At 43.5% G+C, this 23,961-nt stretch overlaps 1 protein-coding gene and 1 long non-coding RNA gene across 2 annotated transcripts in view; both read right to left on the reverse strand.

The window, feature by feature from the left end:
• Positions 1–2,613: 2,613 nt before the first annotated feature.
• LOC145867118 (uncharacterized) lies at positions 2,614–6,323 on the reverse strand. The gene is made up of 2 exons (XR_014383225.1): positions 5,935–6,323; positions 2,614–3,114 (listed from the first exon to the last, which is right to left on the reverse strand). It is a non-coding gene; the product is annotated as an uncharacterized LOC145867118 (long non-coding RNA).
• A 13,861-nt stretch (positions 6,324–20,184) lies between these two features.
• The window catches only part of LOC123732602 (NLR family CARD domain-containing protein 3-like), a 49,384-nt gene continuing 45,607 nt past the window's right edge, over positions 20,185–23,961 (reverse strand). The window contains exon 11 of the mRNA XM_082971179.1: positions 20,185–21,264. Coding sequence (XP_082827305.1) covers positions 20,714–21,264 — 551 coding nt within the window. The 3' untranslated portion in view covers positions 20,185–20,713. The remainder of the gene's footprint in view (positions 21,265–23,961) is intronic.

Here is a 23,961-nt window from a genome sequence, read left to right on the forward strand (position 1 = left end):
GCTGGTTAAACTGTAGTAGGGTCCACATAGATACTAGTCATGCTGGTGTAGTCTATAGCTGAGCTGGTTAAACTGTAGTAGGGTCCACATAGATACTAGTCATGCTGGTGTAGTCTATAGCTGAGCTGGTTAAACTGTAGTAGGGTCCACATAGATACTAGTCATGCTGGTGTAGTCTATAGCTGAGCTGGTTAAACTGTAGTAGGGTCCACATAGATACTAGTCATGCTGGTGTAGTCTATAGCTGAGCTGGTTAAACTGTAGTAGGGTCCACATAGATACTAGTCATGCTGGTGTAGTCTATAGCTGAGCTGGTTAAACTGTAGTAGGGTCCACATAGATACTAGTCATGCTGGTGTAGTCTATAGCTGAGCTGGTTAAACTGTAGTAGGGTCCACATAGATACTAGTCATGCTGGTGTAGTCTATAGCTGAGCTGGTTAAACTGTAGTAGGGTCCACATAGATACTAGTCATGCTGGTGTAGTCTATAGCTGAGCTGGTTAAACTGTAGTAGGGTCCACATAGATACTAGTCATGCTGGTGTAGTCTATAGCTGAGCTGGTTAAACTGTAGTAGGGTCCACATAGATACTAGTCATGCTGGTGTAGTCTATAGCTGAGCTGGTTAAACTGTAGTAGGGTCCACATAGATACTAGTCATGCTGGTGTAGTCTATAGCTGAGCTGGTTAAACTGTAGTAGGGTCCACATAGATACTAGTCATGCTGGTGTAGTCTATAGCTGAGCTGGTTAAACTGTAGTAGGGTCCACATAGATACTAGTCACGCTGGTGTAGTCTATAGCTGAGCTGGTTAAACTGTAGTAGGGTCCACATAGATACTAGTCACGCTGGTGTAGTCTATAGCTGAGCTGGTTAAACTGTAGTAGGGTCCACATAGATACTAGTCATGCTGGTGTAGTCTATAGCTGAGCTGGTTAAACTGTAGTAGGGTCCACATAGATACTAGTCATGCTGGTGTAGTCTATAGCTGAGCTGGTTAAACTGTAGTAGGGTCCACATAGATACTAGTCATGCTGGTGTAGTCTATAGCTGAGCTGGTTAAACTGTAGTAGGGTCCACATAGATACTAGTCATGCTGGTGTAGTCTATAGCTCAGCTGGTTAAACTGTAGTAGGGTCCACATAGATACTAGTCATGCTGGTGTAGTCTATAGCTGAGCTGGTTAAACTGTAGTAGGGTCCACATAGATACTAGTCATGCTGGTGTAGTCTATAGCTGAGCTGGTTAAACTGTAGTAGGGTCCACATAGATACTAGTCATGCTGGTGGTGATGGTCCCCAGATGTGATGATTTATTCTGCTCTGTTTTATGTACGATCCTTATTTTCTGACTGATTTGAATTTGAAGAGATTTAAGGTTTTCATATTTGATAAAATACAATGTCCATTTCCATGAATCATGATGTCTGGTGTTGATGTAACAACAGGTGGTCTTTTTAATCCACTATCCAGAGTCAGGAACAGATGAAGTTAGGTCTGCTACTGTTCAGTGATTAAATATATATACTTCTGTGAATATATGAACCATTTCCTTCAAAAAATAAACTGCTCACATTCTGGAGATAAACTTTGTAAGGACTGTGTGTGTTTTGTGTAAATAGTTTCTGAAAAAAGTGTCCAGCTCAAACGCTGATTGTTGTTGTAAATGAGCGTTCTAAATGAGGGTTCTAAATGAGGGTTCTAAATGAGGGTTCTAAACGAGGGTTCTAAATGAGGGTTCTAAACGAGGGTTCTAAACGAGGGTTCTAAACGAGGGTTCTAAACGAGCGTTCTAAATGAGGGTTCTAAACGAGGGTTCTAAAGGAGCGTTCTAAAAGAGCGTTCTAAATGAGGGTTCTAAACGAGGGTTCTAAACGAGCGTTCTAAACGAGGGTTCTAAATGAGCGTTTAAATGAGGGGTTATATATATATATATATATATATATAGCACAACACAATCATCCTAACCGGAAAAAATGTAGGCTACATTTGTCGTAGCGCTAACTGAAGAAAGATTGACCCAACACAAGCAGTCATATTTTCTAACTCTCGGCTGACGTAAACTACAATATGAATTAGCTAATTGCAATTACTATGTCTAATTAATCACATCACGGGGTGAGCTCACCATTGATCGAAATAATTAGGTAAAACACTTTCTAGAAATGGAAAGTTATCCGAGATTAGTTTCAGCACGCAGCCATGCATTTTCCCCCTCACAGAAACCGAAGATAATAAAAGACAAGATGAGTTCGGTCTGTTTATAGTGTTGAAGGGGTGTGTCATCTACCGTCGTTCACATCCCACCATTCATTTCCGTAAGTCCTCAAAAAATGAGTGAACTCTTACTCACCTCATTTTGTTATAACATCTTTGGTCAAACGGATGATTACGTGAAAATTAGAATGCATTGTATGTCAACAAACATGGCTCCATACACATAGCTGGAATTAGCTTAGCTCATCATAATCACTATAACCTTCAAATAAGTATTTTACACACATAATATGTGCCCATTACAATCTATGCAAGAATCGGAATGCATGATTTGTCACCCAGAATTGAAAACATGTGAATAAAACAGTAAATACACAAATAATTACCTCACAAAACATTTTCTGATGGTGATTTATTGATACAAGTGACGGATGCCGGCAGTCAATCACGTCCCCTCTCACTCTGAGCCATTCAGTGTTGTTGTTTATGTATGTAGCTAGTGAGCTAAGCTGTAGCATTAGCAATGTCTTTCAAAAGGAGACAACTCACAAATGTGGAAATTATGGAGATTTTTGTTAAAATTCTGACAATGAGTCTGAGTATGAAAGTCAGGAATCAGATTCTGACAGTGAGGAGCTGCCCCCCCCCCCAACCTTGTAGCCATTGAGAACCCTGAATCTGAGGTTCCCTTGTCCACTGACCAAGTACCAGGTCCCTTTGAAGATGCTGGTGGTGATGGAGGGAGACCGACAGTGGATGAAGTACAGGAGTTCTGTGGTAGCTGGAAGGCCACCAGTCATTTCACCCCTCCTGGCCCTGCTGTTTGTTTTGATGAGTCCCAGTCTGGAGTCCATTTCCATCTGAGGCAGAGTGCTTCAAGTTGTTTCTGACAGAGGAGCTGGTGGGAAACATAGTACAGGAGACCAATCAAATCATCAAATGTATTTCTAAAGCCCTTTTTACATCAGCCGATGTCACCAAGTGCTGTACAGAAACAGTCTATGTTATGGAAAGAGCAGGTGTCCTTAATGTTTTGTACACTCAGTATATGTTGTGTCTACAAGCTCATTCCCACAGAAAACTGCAGAGGGAAGCAGTACCACCCAGTCAACCATCAGACTCCATTGTGAGACGCCTCACAGAGGATATTCAACCATCATTGCAAATCCAAGATGTCAATATCAACAAGGTGCTGATCAGTAAAGAGAAGAGAGACTAACATTCTAGAATGCTCCCTTTTTTCTGCAGGGTTCTCACAGTGAGAACCAACAGGATTACAATAGAGTGTTCTACGCTGTCTTCATCTGATCCAATTCAAAGATGACAATTATTTTATGGGATGAGAATTAAGTGGAGTGACTAATCTTAGCTGGTCTGAGAAAACTGATGAGACTTCTCTCCTTTATGTATACATTGGGCCATTTAAAAAAGACACCAATCTGTAAGGCTTCTCTCAAGTGTGTATCCGTTGGTGTGTTTTTACATTTCCCAATCGGGAGAAACTCTTGCCACATTTAGAGAAGAAGTAAGGCTTCTCTCCTCTGTGTGTTCTCTGACGACCCTTTTAGCTCAGCTGTTGATAAAAAACTAAATCTACAGTCAGATCTGTGATAATGCTTCTCTCCTTTCTGATTACCTTGGTGTCTTTTTAACTGGGCCAGTCGAGAGAAACTCTTTCCACAGTCAGAGCAGGAGTAAGGCTTCTCTCCCGTGTGTGTTCTCTGGTGAACTTTTAGGTCAGTTGATGTTGTGAAGCATTTTACACAATCAGAGCAGGAGTAAGGCTTCTCTCCTGTGTGTATACGTTCATGTCTTTTTAAGTTTCCCTGTCGAGAGAAACTCTTCCAACAGTCAGAGCAGGAGTAAGGCGTCTCTCCTGTGTGTATTCTCTGATGAACTGTCAGAGACCTTGATGTTGTGAATCTCTTTCCACAGTCATTACAGGGATACAGATTCTCTCCAGTGTGTGTTTTAAGGTGTATTTTTAGCTTTGATAGAATTGGGAAAATCTCCTCACAATGTGGGCAGTGGTGAGACCTCTTAGCTCTGTGATCTTCCTGCTGTTGCTCTCTGGATGTAGAGAATGGAGACCATGTTGAGACAATCTCCTCCTCCTCTTCTTCTTTAATGTTGACATTCAGCTCCAGTGTTTGACTGCAGTCTTCCAGCTTCACTGATGCCATCTCTGCATCCTGCAGTGCAAACTGGGCTCCACTGTCACAATCAGGACCCAGTGACTGTAGGTTTGGACTCAGTGTGGAAGGAGAGAGGCAGGCTGGGATTGTCCTCACTGTTGACGTTACCGACCTCAGACTGTAGTAATAAAGAGAAAAGGACAGCACAGTTCTTGCGTTTTCCTTATTCTAAAGAATGGTGTGCGCCTACCGGAACTTCCTGTTCCCCCCCACTACTACAGTGCAACAGCGACATCTATTGGACTTCATCCTGAAGTGATTTGTCTGTGTTTCTAGTCTAGAGGTTAACTGATCATTTCATGGTGTGACTGTAAACACTGATAAAGTATCATATACATCATGTTGGTATGACTGTAAACACTGATAAAGTATCATATACATCATTTCATGGTATGACTGTAAACACTGATAAAGTATCATATACATCATGTTGGTGTGACTGTAAACACTGATAAAGTATCATATACATCATGTTGGTGTGACTGTAAACACTGATAAAGTATCATATACATCATGTTGGTATGACTGTAAACACTGATAAAGTATCATAAACATCATGTTGGTGTGACTGTAAACACTGATAAAGTATCATAAACATCATGTTGGTGTGACTGTAAACACTGATAAAGTATCATATACATCATGTTGGTATGACTGTAAACACTGATAAAGTATCATATACATGTTGGTATGACTGTAAACACTGATAAAGTATCATATACATCATGTTGGTATGACTGTAAACACTGATAAAGTATCATATACATCATTTCATGGTATGACTGTAAACACTGATAAAGTATCATATACATCATGTTGGTATGACTGTAAACACTGATAAAGTATCATATACAAATAATCTCAAAATTAAAATTCAAGTATTATATGTCATTTTAAAGATACTCTACTCGTTAATCCAATCACATTGTCTTATTTCAAAAAGGCTTTACGGTGAAAGAAAAACAGATTATTTTAGCATCTCAGCAACAACAAAAAATTAAAAAGCCATTTTCCAAGCACGATGCATCACAAAACCAGATATACAGCTAAAATTAAGCACAAACCTTTGACAATCTGAATCAGATGACACTCCTAGGACATCATGTTAGACAATACATGCATTTTTAGTTCGATCAAGTTTATATTTACATCCAAAAAAAACAATTTTTACATTGGTGCGTGACGTTCAGAAAATGTTTTCTCCCCATAACATCCGGTGAAAAGACACATTTAATTTACGGAAGAACTCATAAAACGTTGAAAAAAAATATATAACAATTATTTAAAGAATTAGAGATAATCTACTCCTTTATGCAACCACTTTGTCAGATTTCAAAAATAACGTTACGGGAAAAGCAACATTGTTCAATATTCTGAGTACAGAATTTAGCCTTCAATGCTAAGCTATACAGTTAGCCTTCAATGCTAAGCTATACAGTTAGCCTTCAATGCTAAGCTATACAGTTAGCCTTCAACCACGGCGTCGACAAATCTCTAACAATATGTTGGAAATATTTACTGACCTTTTGCTGATCTTCGGCGGAATGCACTCGGATGGGCTCCCACTTCCACAATAAAAATTTTCATTTGTTCTGCAAAAGTCCATCATTTATGTCGAAAATACGTCCGTTTTGTTGACCCGTCCAGAACTACATGTTACCATGCCAATGTGGCGTGGACGCAAATCCGTAGACGAAATGGCCAAAAAGTTCCATTACCGTTTGTAGAAACACGTCAAACGATGTTTAGAATCAATCCTTTAGGGTATTTTTTAACGTAAAATGGGGATAATTTAACAACCGGGCTGTAGGTATTCAGTCATACAAGAACAAATAAAAACAACAGCTCAGTCACGTGGATGCGCGTCATAAGACACCTGTTCTCTGATTGGCCAGGGATTGAATGAGACAGAATTTTCTGCCCGGTTACAGATGACGGATGAAAAGCAGTTCCTAAAGATTGTTGACAGCCAATGGAAGAGTCAGGATTTACGTTGCATCCTAATATGTCATTGTAGTTTTTTCAAGGGATTCAAAAGAAAAAACTACATTTCGAATTTCTCCCACTTCCTGAGTCAATTTTTTCTCAGTTTTTTTTGCCTGCCATATGAGTTCTGTTATACTCACAGACACCATTCAAACAGTTTTAGAAACTTCAGAGTGTTTTCTATGCAAATCTATTAATAATATTCATATTCTATTTTCTGGGCCAGAGTAGTAACCTGTTTAAATTGGGTACGTTTTTCATCCGGCCGTGAAAATACTGCCCCCTAGCCCCTAGAGGTTAATCCTTTTTAACTTTTAATTAAAACATTTTTATGACAAATTCCAGAGCCTCTGTATACATCTTTACACATTTTTTTCCACTCTAATTTGTACAATGACAAATAGGTGGGACTCTGTCGTTTTTCTGACAAGTTCTCTCATTGATCTCAGGTTCAGCCACCAGGGGGCACCCACCCTCCATGAAAACTTTCATAGGCTCTCTTTCACTCAGTAATCATGTAACAAGTCGACAGGCTCCCAGAGGCCGACCACCTCTCGCCCAGCCATTCTAACAGTGGAAGCCAGGATCTGTGAGAAACTATGATAATAAACTATATAGATCACAGTGGTGTGGAGACCAGCCAACACAACTATATAGATCACAGTGGTGTGGAGACCAGCCAACACCACTATATAGATCACAGTGGTGTGGAGACCAGCCAACACCACTATATAGTTCACAGTGGTGTGGAGACCAGCAAACACCACTATATAGATCACAGTGGTGTAGAGACCAGTAGTGAATACATACATTTCATACATTTTTTTTTTCTGTGCTGGCCCCCTTGGGAATCGAACCCACAACCCTGGCATTGCAAACACCATGCTCTACCAACTGAGCTACAGGGAACCCCTGTTTTAATACATTTGCAAACATTTCTGAAAACCTGTTTTCGATTTGTCAGTATGGGATATTGTGTCTAGATTGCTGAGGATTTTTTTGTATTTAATATATTTTAAAGGCTGTAACGTAACAAAAGGGTCGTACAAAGGGGACCAAGGCTCGGAGTGTGAAGTGCTCATAACTTACTTTAATGAAACACTAATACAAAAACAACAAAATGACCGACAACAGTTCCATCAGGTGAACATAAACTAAACAGGAAAACAACTACCCACCAACAACAGGAAAAAAACAACACTACTAAATATGACCTCCAATTAGAGGCCACGAGGAACAGCTGCCTCTAATTGAAGGTCAACCCAATAAACCTCAACATAGAAATAGATAACTAGAACTCAAGCTTAGAAATAGAGAACATAGAACAAACACAAAAGTCACGCCCTGACCACTCTACCATAGAAAATAAGAACTTATATTGTTCAGGACGTGACAGTAAGACAGGGGAACCCATCTCAACATGACGGAGAGTAAGACAGGAGAACCATCTCTGCATGACGGAGAGTAAGACAAAAGTTTTGAGAATGACACAAATATTAATTTTCACAAAGTCTGCTGCCTTAGTTTGTATGACACCAATTTGCATAAACTCCCTAATGTTAAGTGATCAGATGAATAATTAATTGCAAAGTTCCTTTTTGCCATGCAAATGAACTGAATCCCCCCAAAACATTTCCACTGCATTTCAGCCCTGCCACAAAAGGACCAGCTGACATCATGTCAGTGATTCTCTCGATGACACAGGTGTGAGCGTTGACGAGGAAACTGGGCTGGAGATCACTCTGTCATGCTGATAGAGTTCAAAAGTGTACCCAGTATAAACTAACGGTGTACACCCGGTGTATCCAGTATGAACTAAACGGTGTACACCAGGTGTATCCAGGATAAACTAAACGGTGTACACCCGGTGTTTCCAGTATAAACTAAACGGTGTACACCCGGTGTATCCAGAATAAACTAAACGGTGTACACCCGGTGTATCCAGTATAAACTAAACGGTGTACACCCGGTGTATCCAGTATAAACTAAACGGTGTACACCCGGTGTACCCAGTATAATCGTCTCTCCCTCTGACCGACTCCTGGATCTGGATACGCGTTTCTATGGAGACAAGAGGTCAGGTCAGGGGTCACACAGAACCATCACTACCACCATCATCATCCTCCTCCTCTTCCTCACCTCCATTAGAATCCTGTTAGACATCAGTCTCCTACAGACAGACAGGTTAGGGTTAGGTGTTACTGAACAGACAGACAGACAGACAGACAGACAGACAGACAGACAGACAGACAGACAGACAGACAGACAGACAGACAGACAGACAGGTTAGAGTTAGGAGGTGTTACTATACAGACAGACAGACAGACAGACAGACAGACAGACAGACAGACAGACAGACAGACAGACAGACAGACAGACAGACAGACAGACAGACAGACAGGTAGGTTAGGACGTGTTACTATACAGACAGACAGACAGACAGACAGGTTAGGGTTAGGAGGTGTTACTATACAGACAGACAGACAGACAGACAGACAGACAGACAGGTTAGGAGGTGTTACTATACAGACAGACAGACAGACAGACAGACAGACAGACAGACAGACAGACAGACAGACAGACAGACAGACAGGCAGACAGACAGAGAGACAGACAGACAGACGTAACATCCTAATTCAACTGCAGGGTTTAGCTCCGTCCCTGCTCTAACTCAACCACGGTCCCGGTGAAGAGTATCTGAACCAGGCGTGTTAAAGCAGGGCTGGAGGAGAAGCCTTCCCAGCGGGTAGTTCAGAGAACCCTGGGAGGGGGATGCGTTCAGCAGGACAAACGTTTTAGAAAACGTTCAGATAAAAATATGGAACGTAGAACAAACATGTCTATCTGAGAGGGGAATCGTGTGTTTCTATCAGGGCAACAGCCCTGGCTGTAACCTGGAACGGCCTATCGACTTCACCCTGCGATCCTATTGGCCAGCTCCATACAAGAGCGGGAGGAGTTAGCGGAGAACAGGACCAATCGGTCCGTTAGTTTGTCTACATGGGTCTTAGCCCCTCCTTCTGGGTTGCCACACTTCATTGAGACCGTCCTGGAAAAACACACACAAAACATTATTACCAAACAAATCAAATTTAAATTTGTGGCCAGGTGACCTTACTGTCAAATGCTGAATACAAGCTCTTAAACCAACAATACAGTTAAGAGTTAATGGCAGTGCTAAAGTTTGATTTTGACAATTATCATGAATGACTCGTTTTCCCATCCAACTGCCGGCTGCTTGATAAGTAGCCCTTCCCGGAGTGTCTGCATTCCACACGGTTTCCTTATTTAGGTGCCATGTGATGTCACATTTGCCTTTGAACTTCCCCATCTCATTCTGTCCTTCTGTGCTGTTAAAACATTCATATGGTTTCTGATAATCTATTCAATATCTATATGGGGTCTCTAGTTTTTGTGCTTCCACCCGTATATCCAATTCTTGACACCATTTTCCCCAGCCAGTTTGCTTGTAATGTCTTTGATAATATGAATTACCCAAATATGACAAACATTCCGCTGGACAATAGGGCCTTTCTGATCTATTCAAATGACAAAAATTCTTATTAAAATCAGCACAGTCCCTATAATCATAAGGATTAGGTACCACGACTAATTCTGTCAGCAGAGAGGGTGAGCGTAATAAGCAATTTGTCAGTTTTAATTTTGATGCTGTATATTGAGCCCATTCATACCATTCATTTCTCACTAATTTCTCCACTGATTTACCCTCGTGCAGTTCTTGTGTTGGAGTCACAATGTCCTTTCTTCGAGATGGATTGTTAGAGTTTGTCAGAAAGTTCCAAATGTCAGTAAAGAACCCCCTTGACTCTGATACTTCAGATCTCTTTGTACTTGTAGTGGACTGCTTGGTAAGGGCAGTAGGTGGCAATCTAGTGGTAACAGCTGTGGTGTTCAAAGCATCTGTTACTGTTACTGTTTGTTCTGTTGTCACAGTTTGGTCCTGGTCTGGTACCTGCGTGGAACCAAATCGGATGATGGATACACTATTCCCTTCAGTCAATTTAGTACTCACTATTTCTACTATATATTCTCCACCTTCCTCTTGATCACGCTTCTTCATGGTGATCAGCCAAGTGTCCTCTCCTCTAGTTATCGTCAAGTTGCATTCTTTCGAGTCCCAGATGGCTTCTCCTAATGTCAGATGAGAGGTCCATCCACAGAGTGCTATTTCTGGTGGAGGTCTGATCCTCCGGATTGAGAGGGATCTCTGAACTTCTTCTTGAGTCATTATCTGGGGTGGAATGGGGATGCTAATCCTATTGTCAGTTTTTTCCGATTGTTCAGCGGGTTCCCCTCGTTTCTTCCTGCTTCCACCATACTGATTGATTGTGCTTGAGTCTGTTGTTTCTTCACCAACGTCTACTGATGTGGTTGTCATGCCATTGTCACTGTTCTCTTGTCTTTCTAACTTCAATTGTCTGTTAAGGGGACCATTCAAGAGCTGAAAAATCAATTGTGGGGAAATCCCCTTCTTCTTCAGTCTGTGGTACGCCTCCTTCTCCTCCTTCTTGTGGGGGTCCTCCTTCTCCTCCTTCTTGTGGGGTTTCTCCTTCTCCTCCGTCTTGTGGGGGTCCTCCTTCTCCTCCTTCTTGTGGGGGTCCTCCTTCTCCTCCTTCTTGTGGGGGTCCTCCTTCTCCTCCTTCTTGTGGGGGTCCTCCTTCTCCTCCTTCTTGTGGGGCTCCCTCCTCTGACCCGATTGGGCTTCCATCTGGAAAGGCATTGATTTCAGGAAAGAGTCTCTCCCATTCTGTAGGTGGTACTTCGGGGTCCCACTGTAAAGGGCTTCCGTCAAGGAGGTCTGCCACAATAGGTATGTCATTAGGAGTAGCAGGCATGTCACTCCCCCCCAACCCTGGACTCTCTGGCCCCACAGGAGTGAATATCGTTTGGTTGCAGGTTTTTTCTCCAGCATTGTCTTTCTTTCGTCCTCGTCTGGGTGCATTCGGCGGTGCATCAGTCGTATCTTGGTTTTCACTTGGTCTGCTGACTTCTTGACTCCTCCCCGGCGCCTCGATCTCTTCCGCTGCTCCTGCTCCTTCCGGGCTCCCGCCTGGTGAATCAGCATCCTCTGTGTCCTCATCTCTATGCGGTTGTCTCCTCCTCTCCGATGGGACCCTGGTGCAGTGGTTTAGATGGTACCACGTCTGACTTCCTTTCACCTGGACGGCCGTCGGTGTCGCGTTGGCCACCTCGTAGGGTCCTTCTCTCCTTGGCTGGTTCCACTTCCTCCGGAACACCCGAATGTAGACCAGATCCCCTGGTATCACTGGGAGTGGTCTCTCTGGTCCTGGCTCAGGTACCTTCTTTTTCTCCTGTGAATATATAGCTTCATGTATCTCAGTTAGATGCTGTACATATGTTTTTAATTATTTTTGCAATATATCTAAGGAGGGACCTTTGTATAGTCCTCCTAACTTTGGTACAGGCATGGGTCGACCCGTAAGCATTTCATGCGGTGATAAATGCGTGTTTCTGTTAGTTTCCATGCGGCAACTCATTAGTGCGAGCGGCAAAGCATCCACCCAATTAAGCCCTGTGGTTAAACAAATCTTTATTATCTTATTTTTCAGAGTTCCGTTAGCTCTCTCAACTAAACCTTGTGATTGCGGATGATAGACACATCCCAACCTTTGTTTCATCCTTAACCTGTTAGGGCTAGGGGGCAGTATTGACACGGCTGGATAAAAAACATACCCGATTTAATCTGGTTACCACTCCTACCCAGTCACTAGAATATGCATATACTTATTACATATGGATAGAAAACACCCTAAATTTTCTAAAACTGTTTGAATGGTGTCTGTGAGTATAACAGAACTCATTTGGCAGGCAAAACCCTGAGAGATTCCTTTACAGGAAGTGGCCTGTCTGACCATTTCTTGAACTTCTTTTCCATCTCTATCTTTTACTAAGGATCTCTGCTCTAATGTGACACTTCCTACGTCGTCCATAGGCGCTCAGAGCCCGGGAAAAAACAGAATGTCGTCATCCCAGCCCCAGGCTGAAACACATTATCGCCTTTCTCAAGTGGCCGATCAAGGGACACTGGGCTTATGCACGTGACCCCGACCGCCCCCGCCTTTGGGATTTTTTCCTCTGTTTGCCGAAAAGGAGATTCCCTGTCGGAATATTATCGCTTTTCTACGAGAAAAATGGCGTAAAAATTGATTTTAAACAGCGGTTGACATGCTTCAAAGTACGGTAATGGAATATTTAGAATTTTTTTGTCACGGATTGCGCCATGCGCGCGACCCTTCTTTACCATTTCGGATAGTGTCTGGAACGCACGAACAAAACGCCGCTATTCGGATATAAAGATGGATTATTTTGGACCAAACCAACATTTGTTATTGAAGTAGCAGTCCTGGGAGTGCATTCTGACGAAGACAACAAAAGGTAATCAAACTTTTATAATAGTAAATATGATTATGGTGAGTGCTGAACTTGCCGGGTGTCTAAATAGCGAGCCCGTGATGCCTGGGCTATGTACTTAGAATATTGCAAAATGTGCTTTCACCAAAAAGCTATTTTAAAATCGGACATATCGAGTGCATAGAGGAGGTCTGTATCTATAATTCTTAAAATAATTGTTATGCTTTTTGTGAACGTTTATCGTGAGTAATTTAGTAAAATGTTAGCGAATTCCCCGGAAGTTTAGGGGGGTATGCTAGTTCTGAACGTCACATGCTAATGTAAAAAGCTGTTTTTTGATATAAATATGAACTTGATTGAACAAAACATGCATGTATTGTATAACATAATGTCCTAGGGTTGTCATCTGATGAAGATCATCAAAGGTGAGTGCTGCATTTAGCTGTCTTCTGGGTTTTGGTGACATTATATGCTGGCTTGAAAAATGGGTGTCTGATTATTTCTGGCTTGGTACTCTGCTGACATAATCTAATGTTTTGCTTTCGTTGTAAAGCCTTTTTGAAATCGGACAGTGTGGTTAGATTAACGAGAGTCTTGTCTTTAAATAGCTGTAAAATAGTCATATGTTTGAGAAATTGAAGTAATAGGATTTTTAAGGTTTTGAAAATCGCGCCACAGGCTGCCAGTGGCTGTTACGTAGGTGGGACGAATTCGTCCCGCCTAGCCCAGAGAGGTTAAACAGCGGTTGACATGCTTCGAAGTACGGTAATGGAATATTTAGACATTTTTTGTCACGCCATGCGGCATGCGCACCACCGTGGATTACCATTCGTACAGTGTCTAGAACGCACGAACAAAACGACGCTATTTGGATATAACTATGGATTATTTGGGACCAAACCTATATTTGTTATTGAAGTAGAAGTCCTGGGAGTGCATTCTGACGAAGAACAGGAAAGGTAAGAACATTTTTCTTATAGGAAATGTTATTATGGTGAAGGCTAATCTTGCCGGGTGTCTAAATAGCTAGCCGTGATGGCTGGGCTATGTACTTAGAATATTGCAAAATGTGCTTCATCCGAAAAGCTATTTTAAAATCGGACATATCGAGTGCATAGAGGAGTAATGTATCTATAATTCTTAAAATAATTGTTATGCTTTTTGTGAACGTTTATCGTGAGTAATTTAGCAAACTGTTAGTAATTTCCCCGGAAGTTTGCGGGGGGGGTATGCTTTTTCTGAACGTCACATGCTAATGTAAAAAGCTGTTTTTTGATATAAATATGAACTTGATTGAACAAAACATGCATGTATTGTATAACATAATGTCCTAGGGTTGTCATCTGATGAAGATCATCAAAGGTGAGTGCTGCATTTAGCTGTCTTCTGGGTTTTGGTGACATTATATGCTGGCTTGAAAAATGGGTGTCTGATTATTTCTGGCTTGGTACTCTGCTGACATAATCTAATGTTTTGCTTTCGTTGTAAAGCCTTTTTGAAATCGGACAGTGTGGTTAGATTAACGAGAGTCGTGTCTTTAAATGGCTGTAAAATAGTCATATGTTTGAGAAATTGAAGTAATAGGATTTTTAAGGTTTTGAAAATCGCGCCACAGGCTGGCAGTGGCTGTTACGTAGGTGGGACGCAAGCGTCCCACCTAGCACATAGAGGTTAACAGTTTCATTAATTCATTGTAATTAACTTAATCATTATGACACACCCCTCTCTATTGTCATTGGTTGCACTAATTGCACTGTTCGTCTACATAACCTGGTTCAAGTATTGATGACATCACCCTGTAGAAGGCACAGTGATGCTGAAACGTTGGTAAATACCCAATAAATTACTGGGAGTTTATATATGGAGTGTGGGATTCTCTTTATTTTGATAGTTTATAACTCTTATGAATGTTCCATCTTTATGTGTTTTTCAGGCAGCCTGGGAAAGAACTGAAAAAATCAAGACAGAGACACCAGAAAGACCCAAGAAGACTTGGACGCAGCATCAGAGGACAGAGAGGGATGTTCAGAACTCACTCAGTCTGGTCAGTTGGTGAGGGTAGACTTGGAGGCTGCTTACCTGACATGGAGGAAGTCCCCCCTCCTCTCCCCTAACTTCCCTATACCCCCTCCTCTCCCCTACCTTCCCTATACCCCCTCCTCTCCCCTACCTTCCCTATACCCCCCTCCTCTCCCCTACCTTCCCTATAGCCCCTCCTCTCCCCTACCTTCCCTATACCCCCCTCCTCTCCCCTACCTTCCCTATACCCCCCTCCTCTCCCCTACCTTCCCTATACCCCCTCCTCTCCCCTACCTTCCCTATACCCCCTCCTCTCCCCTACCTTCCCTATACCCCCTCCTCTCCCCTACCTTCCCTATACCCCCTCCTCTCCCCTACCTTCCCTATACCCCCCTTCCTCTGCCCTACCTTCCCTATACCCCCTCCTCTCCCCTACCTTCCCTATACCCCCCTCCTCTCCCCTACCTTCCCTATACCCCCCTCCTCTCCCCTACCTTCCCTATACCCCCCTCCTCTCCCCTACCTTCCCTATACCCCCTCCTCTCCCCTACCTTCCCTATACCCCCTCCTCTCCCCTACCTTCCCTATACCCCCTCCAACCCAAGAGGCCCTGGAGCAGCTGTGATCAGGTTAGAAGAGAATGACTCCTCAACCCAAGAGGCCCTGGAGCAGCTGTGATCAGGTTAGAAGAGAATGACTCCTCAACCCAAGAGGCCCTGGAGCAGCTGTGATCATGTTAGAAGAGAATGACTCCTCAACCCAAGAGGCCCTGGAGCAGCTGTGATCAGGTTAGAAGAGAATGACTCCTCAACCCAAGAGGCCCTGGAGCAGCTGTGATCAGGTTAGAAGAGAATGACTCCTCAACCCAAGAGGCCCTGGAGCAGCTGTTATCAGGTTAGAAGAGAATGACTCCTCAACCCAAGAGGCCCTGGAGCAGCTGTGATCAGGTTAGAAGAGAATGACTCCTCAACCCAAGAGGCCCTGGAGCAGCTGTGATTAGGTTAGAAGATAATGACTCCTCAACCCAAGAGGCCCTGGAGCAGCTGTGATCAGGTTAGAAGAGAATGACTCCTCAACCCAAGAGGCCCTGGAGCAGCTGTGATCAGGTTAGAAGAGAATGACTCCTCAACCCAAGAGGCCCTGGAGCAGCTGTGATCAGGTTAGAAGAGAATGACTCCTCAACCCAAGAGGCCCTGGAGCAGCTGTGATCAGGTTAGAAGAGAATGACTCCTCAACCCAAGAGGCCCTGGAGCAGCTGTGATTAGGTTAGAAGATAATGACTCCTCAACCCAAGAGGCCCTGGAGCAGCTGTGATCAGGTTAGAAGAGAATGACTCCTCAACCCAAGAGGCCCTGGAGCAGCTGTGATTAGGTTAGAAGATAATGACTCCTCAACCCAAGAGGCCCTGGAGCAGCTGTGATCAGGTTAGAAGAGAATGACTCCTCAACCCAAGAGGCCCTGGAGCAGCTGTGAGAGAGCAGCAGTGTTGAAGCATTTGGGGAAATTTAAAGAAGGTTTCCTGGAAAAGAGGATTGACTGTTACGTAAAGGGTCAGAGCCACTGATTGGACAAAATATTAAGGATACCTTCCTAATATTGAGTTACGCCTGGTCAGTTTGTCATGGAAAGAAAGGTGTCCTTAATGTTTTGTGTAAATTACATAATAATTATACATTTATGGATTGTTTTATGTAGCCTATTGTTTTCTATTTATTCAACCTGCCATCTACCCACCTGGGGATTGAGGGTTATGAGAGAACCCCCACATTACAAGCTTCTATTTATTCAACCTGCCATCTACCCACCTGGGGACTGAGGGTTATGAGAGAACCCCCACATCACTAGCTTCTCTTTATTCAACCTGCCATCTACCCACCTGGGGACTGAGGGTTATGAGAGAACCCCCACATCACTAGCTTCTCTTTATTCAACCTGCCATCTACCCACCTGGGGACTGAGGGTTATGAGAGAACCCCCACATCACTAGCTTCTCTTTATTCAACCTGCCATCTACCCACCTGGGGACTGAGGGTTATGAGAGAACCCCCACATCACTAGCTTCTCTTTATTCAACCTGCCATCTACCCACCTGGGGACTGAGGGTTATGAGAGAACCCCCACATCACTAGCTTGCATGTTCTGCAGCCTTGTAAAGATAAGGAGGGGACGACTGGGAGGCAGGTTGGCATTTATTGTCATGAATCTTGCCCTGGAGGCAGGTTGGCATTTATTGTCATGAATCTTGTTCTGGAGGCAGGTTGGCATTTATTGTCATGAATCTTGTCCTGGAGGCAGGTTGGCATTTATTGTCATGAATCTTGCCCTGGAGGCAGGTTGGCATTTATTGTCATGAATCTTGCCCTGGAGGCAGGTTGGCATTTATTGTCATGAATCTTGTTCTGGAGGCAGGTTGGCATTTATTGTCATGAATCTTGTCCTGGAGGCAGGTTGGCATTTATTGTCATGAATCTTGTTCTGGAGGCAGGTTGGCATTTATTGTCATGAATCTTGCCCTGGAGGCAGTTCAGCAAAATATTCACTAGCTTGCACAGGCACAAAGTAATATAATCCGATTTTAATCCTAACCTCAACCACACTGCTAATCCTTCCCTTAAATTAAGACCATAAAACAACATTTTCCACAGCCAATTCTGACTTTGCAGCTGACATATCTAGAGGAAATCGCACAGTTCTGCCTCCAGGTCAAGATTCATGACAAACGTCAACATGAGACAGGGAGAAGCAATGTAAAAATCAATAACAAAACTGTTTCCACTATTAACATGCTTTTTCTTGTTTCAAGTATGTTTTATTATGATAAGTACAATATAACCATGTATACTTGTACAACTATGGAGCGTATGTCCACATATAATTGTACAATTTGTTTTTCCAACATAAAAGACAAGAAATGATCACATTGGTATTTTAACAGTGTTATTGTAAGAGTTTAAATGTTTAAACAGAGGATACATCTAAAACAGGATAAAACAAGTGCAGTATGTTCTGAGAATGTTACTGTTTGTCCAGTGTGTGTGTGTGTGTGTTTGTCCAGTGTGTGTGTGTGTGTGTTTGTCCAGTGTGTGTGTGTGTGTGTGTGTTTGTCCAGTGTGTGTGTGTGTGTGTGTTTGTCCAGTGTGTGTGTGTGTGTGTGTGTCCAGTGTGTGTGTGTGTGTGTGTGTGTGTGTGTGTGTGTCCAGTGTGTGTGTGTGTGTCCAGTGTGTGTGTGTGTGTCCAGTGTGTGTGTGTGTGTGTCCAGTGTGTGTGTGTGTGTGTCCAGTGTGTGTGTGTGTCCAGTGTGTGTGTGTGAGTCCAGTGTGTGTGTGTGTTTGTCCAGTGTGTGTGTGTGTTTGTCCAGTGTGTGTGTGTGTGTGTTTGTCCAGTGTGTGTGTGTGTGTGTTTGTCCAGTGTGTGTGTGTGTGTGTGTGTTTGTCCAGTGTGTGTGTGTGTGTGTGTGTTTGTCCAGTGTGTGTCCAGTGTGTGTGTGTCCAGTGTGTGTGTGTGTGTCCAGTGTGTGTGTGTGTGTCCAGTGTGTGTGTGTGTGTCCAGTGTGTGTGTGTGTGTCCAGTGTGTGTGTGTGTGTCCAGTGTGTGTGTGTGTGTCCAGTGTGTGTGTGTGTGTGTCCAGTGTGTGTGTGTGTGTGTCCAGTGTGTGTGTGTGTGTCCAGTGTGTGTGTGTGTGTGTCCAGTGTGTGTGTGTGTGTGTCCAGTGTGTGTGTGTGTGTGTCCAGTGTGTGTGTGTGTGTGTCCAGTGTGTGTGTGTGTCCAGTGTGTGTGTGTGAGTCCAGTGTGTGTGTGTGTGTGTTTGTCTAGTGTGTGTGTCCAGTGTGTGTGTGTCTGTGTGTATCCAGTGTTTGTGTGTGTGTGTGTCCAGTGTGTGTGTTTGTCCACTTTGTTTGTCCAGTGTGTGTGTGTGTGTGTGTCCAGTGTGTGTGTGTGTGTGTATTTTTGTTTGACCAGTGTGTGTGTGTGTGTGTGTGTGTGTGTGTGTGTGTGTGTGTCCAGTGTGTGTGTGTGTGTGTGTGTGTGTGTGTGTGTCCAGTGTGTGTGTGTGTATGTGTGTGAGTCTGTGTGTGTTTTCGTTTGTCCAGTGTGCGTGTGTCCAGAATGTGTTTGTGTGTGTTTGTTCAGTGTGTGTGTTGAGTGTGTGTGTCCATTTTGTGTCCAGTTTGTGTGTGTTCAGTGTGTGTTCAGTGTGTGTTCAGTGTGTGTGTGTGTGTGTGTGTGTGTGTGTGTGTCCAGTGTGTGTGTGTGTGTGTCCAGTGTGTGTGTGTGTGTGTGCCCAGTTTGTGTGTCCAGTGTGTGTGTTTGTGTGTGTGTGTGTTTGTGTGTGTGTCCAGTGTGTGTGTGTTTGTGTGTGTGTGTGTGTTTTTGTGTGTGTGTGTGTGTGTGTGTGTGTGTGTGTGTGTGTGTGTGTGTGTGTTTGTCCAGTGTGTGTGTGTGTGTGTGTGTGTGTTTGTCCAGTGTGTGTGTGTGTGTGTTTGTCCAGTGTGTGTGTGTGTGTGTGTGTGTGTGTGTGTGTTTGTTTTTGTCCAGTGTGTGTGTGTTTGTCCAGTGTGTGTGTGTGTGTGTGTGTGTGTTTGTCCAGTGTGTGTGTGTGTGTGTTTGTCCAGTGTGTGTGTGTGTTTGTCCAGTGTGTGTGTGTGTTTGTCCAGTGTGTGTGTGTGTGTGTTTGTCCAGTGTGTGTGTGTGTGTGTGTGTGTTTGTCCAGTGTTTGCGTGTGTGTGTCCAGTGTGTGTGTGTGTGTGTCCAGTGTGTGTGTGTGTGTGTCCAGTGTGTGTGTGTGTGTGTGTCCAGTGTGTGTGTGTGTGTGTGTCCAGTGTGTGTGAGTCCAGTGTGTGTGAGTCCAGTGTGTGTGTGTGTGTGAGTCCAGTGTGTGTGTGTTTGTCCAGTGTGTGTGTGTGTTTGTCCAGTGTGTGTGTGTGTGTGTGTGTGTGTGTTTGTCCAGTGTGTTTGTGTGTGTGTTTGTCCAGTGTGTGTGTGTGTGTGTTTGTCCAGTGTGTGTGTGTGTGTGTGTGTGTGTTTGTCCAGTGTGTGTGTGTGTGTGTCCAGTGTGTGTGTGTGTGTGTGTGTGTCCAGTGTGTGTGTGTGTGTGTCCAGTGTGTGTGTGTGTGTCCAGTGTGTGTGTGTGTGTCCAGTGTGTGTGTGTGTGTCCAGTGTGTGTGTGTGTGTGTCCAGTGTGTGTGTGTGTGTGTCCAGTGTGTGTGTGTGTTTGTCTAGTGTGTGTGTCCAGTGTGTGTGTGTCTGTGTGTATCCAGTGTTTGTGTGAGTGTGTGTCCAGTGTGTGTGTTTGTCCACTTTGTTTGTCCAGTGTGTGTGTGTGTGTGTGTCCAGTGTGTGTGTGTGTGTGTGTGTGTGTGTATTTTTGTTTGACCAGTGTGTGTGTGTGTGTGTGTGTGTGTGTGTGTGTGTGTGTGTGTCCAGTGTGTGTGTGTGTGTGTGTGTGTGTGTGTGTGTCCAGTGTGTGTGTGTGTGTATGTGTGTGAGTGTGTGTGTGTTTTCGTTTGTCCAGTGTGCGTGTGTCCAGAATGTGTTTGTGTGTGTTTGTTCAGTGTGTGTGTTGAGTGTGTGTGTCCATTTTGTGTCCAGTTTGTGTGTGTTCAGTGTGTGTTCAGTGTGTGTTCAGTGTGTGTGTGTGTGTGTGTGTGTGTGTGTGTCCAGTGTGTGTGTGTGTCCAGTGTGTGTGTGCCCAGTTTGTGTGTCCAGTGTGTGTGTGTGTGTTTGTGTGTGTTTGTGTGTGTGTCCAGTGTGTGTGTGTTTGTCCAGTGTGTGTGTGTGTGTGTTTGTCCAGTGTGTGTGTGTGTGTGTGTGTGTGTGTGTGTGTGTGTGTGTGTGTGTGTGTGTGTGTGTGTGTGTGTGTGTGTGTGTGTGTGTGTGTGTGTGTGTGTGTGTGTGTGTCCAGTTATTATTTCAGGGACACTGAAGAGCCAACATAATCAACCCAAAACCCTGGATAGAGGGGCTCAGTGAATGTGGAGGTGAATGTGATCAGGTGGGTCAGTGTGTCAGAGGAGGCTCTATAGAAGGACAGAGTGCCGGCTGACCAGTCCAGATACACTCCTACTCTGTGGGAGCTGGAGGAGGGGACATCTATGGTAGTGGAGTTATTATTGTGACAGGCAGAGTAACTGTTGTCATAGCAGAACAGACTCCAGGACTTGTCATTGGATCCAAGACAACAGTACTTAACCACTCCTCTCCTGTTGATTCCTTTATATGTCACTCCTATAACAGCCCCCCCACTCCACTCAACCTCCCCTCTCCCACTCCACTCTACCTCCCAGTAACAGCGCCCAGTCAAACCCTCTCCACACAGCACCTGTCTCCAGTCCTCAAATCTCTCTGGGTGATCAGGATACGGCTGCTTCTCTCTCCTACATGTCACCTTTCTGTTCTCCTCAGACAGAGAGAGGTGTCTGTTTACTGTGTTTAGGTCCAGTGTGAGATCACAGACATCTGATGGATGAAACCAGATACAATATTAGAAATCATCATCATTCACATTAGAATGTTAACTCACTTTTCACTAATTCATTTAATGTAGATGTTTCTAGGTATCAAAAGGAGCAGTTAAGGTAACTTGAGACTTGTTGAATGATCACATGTTATACTGTTCCGGAACTCCAATTTGAGCAGCAGCAGCTGAAAAATGAGCTCCTACAAATATTGAAATTTACATGGTTTTTAGAGTGAAGTACATCGGAAAAAAGCAAAAGAAAACTGCAAGACTGAATAGGAGAAAAAACAAGCAACAAACAAAGAAGATAGGCTTTTGAAAAATAACTATTTTTCATAAAATTGTAGTTATCTTAGCAAGCTGAATTGTTTACCAGTTGCTAAGCAGTTGCTAGGGACTCTTTTGGAAGAAGCTAGCTAGCTAACGAAGAACAACAAAGAATATCTAGTTAACAGAAGAAAAGAAAGAGAAAATCAGGACAGAAGAAAAAGGATATCAAAGTGAAACAGTTCTCTAAAGACACAGGAGACAATAATACAAGAAACAACACTTCTGTAGCTTGTCAACTATGTGTCTGTCTATCCCTGTTCTCTCCTCTCTGCACAGGCCATACAAACGCTTCACACCGCGTGGCCGCTGCCACTCTAACCTGGTGGTCCCAGCGTGCACGACCCGCGTGGAGTTCCAGGTCTCCGGCAGCCTCTGGAACTGCCGGTCTGCGGCCAACAAGGCTGAGTTCATCTCAGCCTATGTTACCCTCCAGTCCCTAGACTTCCTGGCGCTGACGGGAACATGGATTACCACAGATAACACTGCTACTCCTACTGCTCTCTCTTCGTCTGCCCACGTGTTCTCGCATACCCCGAGAGCATCGAGCCAGCAGGGTGGTGGCACTGGAATCCTCATCTCTCCCAAGTGGACATTCTCTCTTTCTCCCCTGACCCATCTGTCTATCTCCTCATTTGAATTCCATGCTGTCACAGTTACCAGCCCTTTCAAGCTTAACATCCTTATCATTTATCGCCCTCCAGGTTCCCTTGGAGAGTTCATCAATGAGCTTGACGCCTTGATAAGTTCCTTTCCTGAGGATGGCTCACCTCTCACAGTTCTGGGTGACTTTAACCTGTTGGGTCTAGGGGGCAGCATTTGCACGTCTGGATAAAAAAAATGTACCCGATTTAATCTGGTTACTAATCCTACCCAGTAACTAGAATATGCATATACTTATTATATATGGATAGAAAACACTCTAAAGTTTCCAAAACTGTTTGAATGGTGTCTGTGAGTATAACAGAACTCATTTGGCAGGCAAAACCCTGAGACATTTTCTGACAGGAAGTGGATACCTGATGTGTTGTATTGATTTTAAACCTATCCCATTGAAAAACACAGGGTTTTAGGAATATTTTGGCACTTCCTATTGCTTCCACTAGATGTCACCAGCCTTTACAAAGTGTTTTGAGTCTTCTGGAGGGAGATCTGACCGAACAAGAGCCATGGAACGGTGATGTCCCATTAGACACCTGGCGCGCTAGTTCATGTTGGGTACCCTCGTTCCAATACGTTATAAAAGGCTATGCATTCGTCCACCTTGAATATTATTCATGTTCTGGTTAAAAAAGGCCCTAATGATTTATGCTATACAACGTTTGACATGTTTGAACGAACGGAAATATATTTTTTCCCCTCGTTCATGACGAGAAGTCCGGCTGGCTTACATCATGTGCTAACGAGACGGAGATTTTTGGACATAAATGATGAGCTTTTTTGAACAAAACTACATTCGTTATGGACCTGTGATACCTGGAAGTGACATCTGATGAAGAGAATCAAAGGTAATGGATTATTTACATAGTATTTTCGATTTTAGATCTCCCCAACATGACGTCTAGTCTGTATCGCAACGCGTATTTTTCTGGGCACAGTGCTCAGATTATTGCAAAGTGTGATTTCCCAGTAAGGTTATTTTTAAATCTGGCAAGTTGATTGCGTTCAAAAGATGTAAATCTATAATTCTTTAAATGACAATATAATATTTTACCAATGTTTTCTAATTTTAATTATTTAATTTGTGACGCTGACTTGACTGCCGGTTATTGGAGGGAAACGATTTCCTCAACATCAATGCCATAGTAAAACGCTGTTTTTGTATATAAATATGAACTTGATAGAACTAAAAATGCATGCATTGTCTAACATAATGTCCTAGGAGTGTCATCTGATGGAGATTGTAAAAGGTTAGTGTATCATTTTAGCTGGTTTTATGGTTTTGGTGACCCTGTCTTTGACTTGACAAAACATTACACACAACTCTTGTAAATGTACTGTCCTAACATACTCTAAATTTATGCTTTCGCCGTAAAACCTTTTTGAAATCGTAAAACGTGGTTAGATTAAGGAGATGTTTATCTTTCAAATGGTGTAACATAGTTGTATTTTTGAAAAATTTGAATTTTGACATTTATTTGGATTCAAATTTGCCGCTCTTGAAATGCACCTGCTGTTGATGGAGTGCACCACAGGTGGCACGCTAGCGTCCCACCTAGCCCCAAGAGGTTAACCTCCCCACGTCTACCTTTGACTCATTCCTCTCTGCCTCCTTCTTTCCACTCCTCTCCTCTTTTGACCTCACCCTCTCACCTTCCCCCCCTACTCACAAGGCAGGCAATACGCTTGACCTCATCTTTACTAGATGC

Source organism: Salmo salar, unplaced genomic scaffold, assembly GCF_965601325.2.
Source record: "Salmo salar unplaced genomic scaffold, fSalSal1 ptg000206l, whole genome shotgun sequence".
Lineage (NCBI taxonomy): Eukaryota > Metazoa > Chordata > Actinopteri > Salmoniformes > Salmonidae > Salmo > Salmo salar.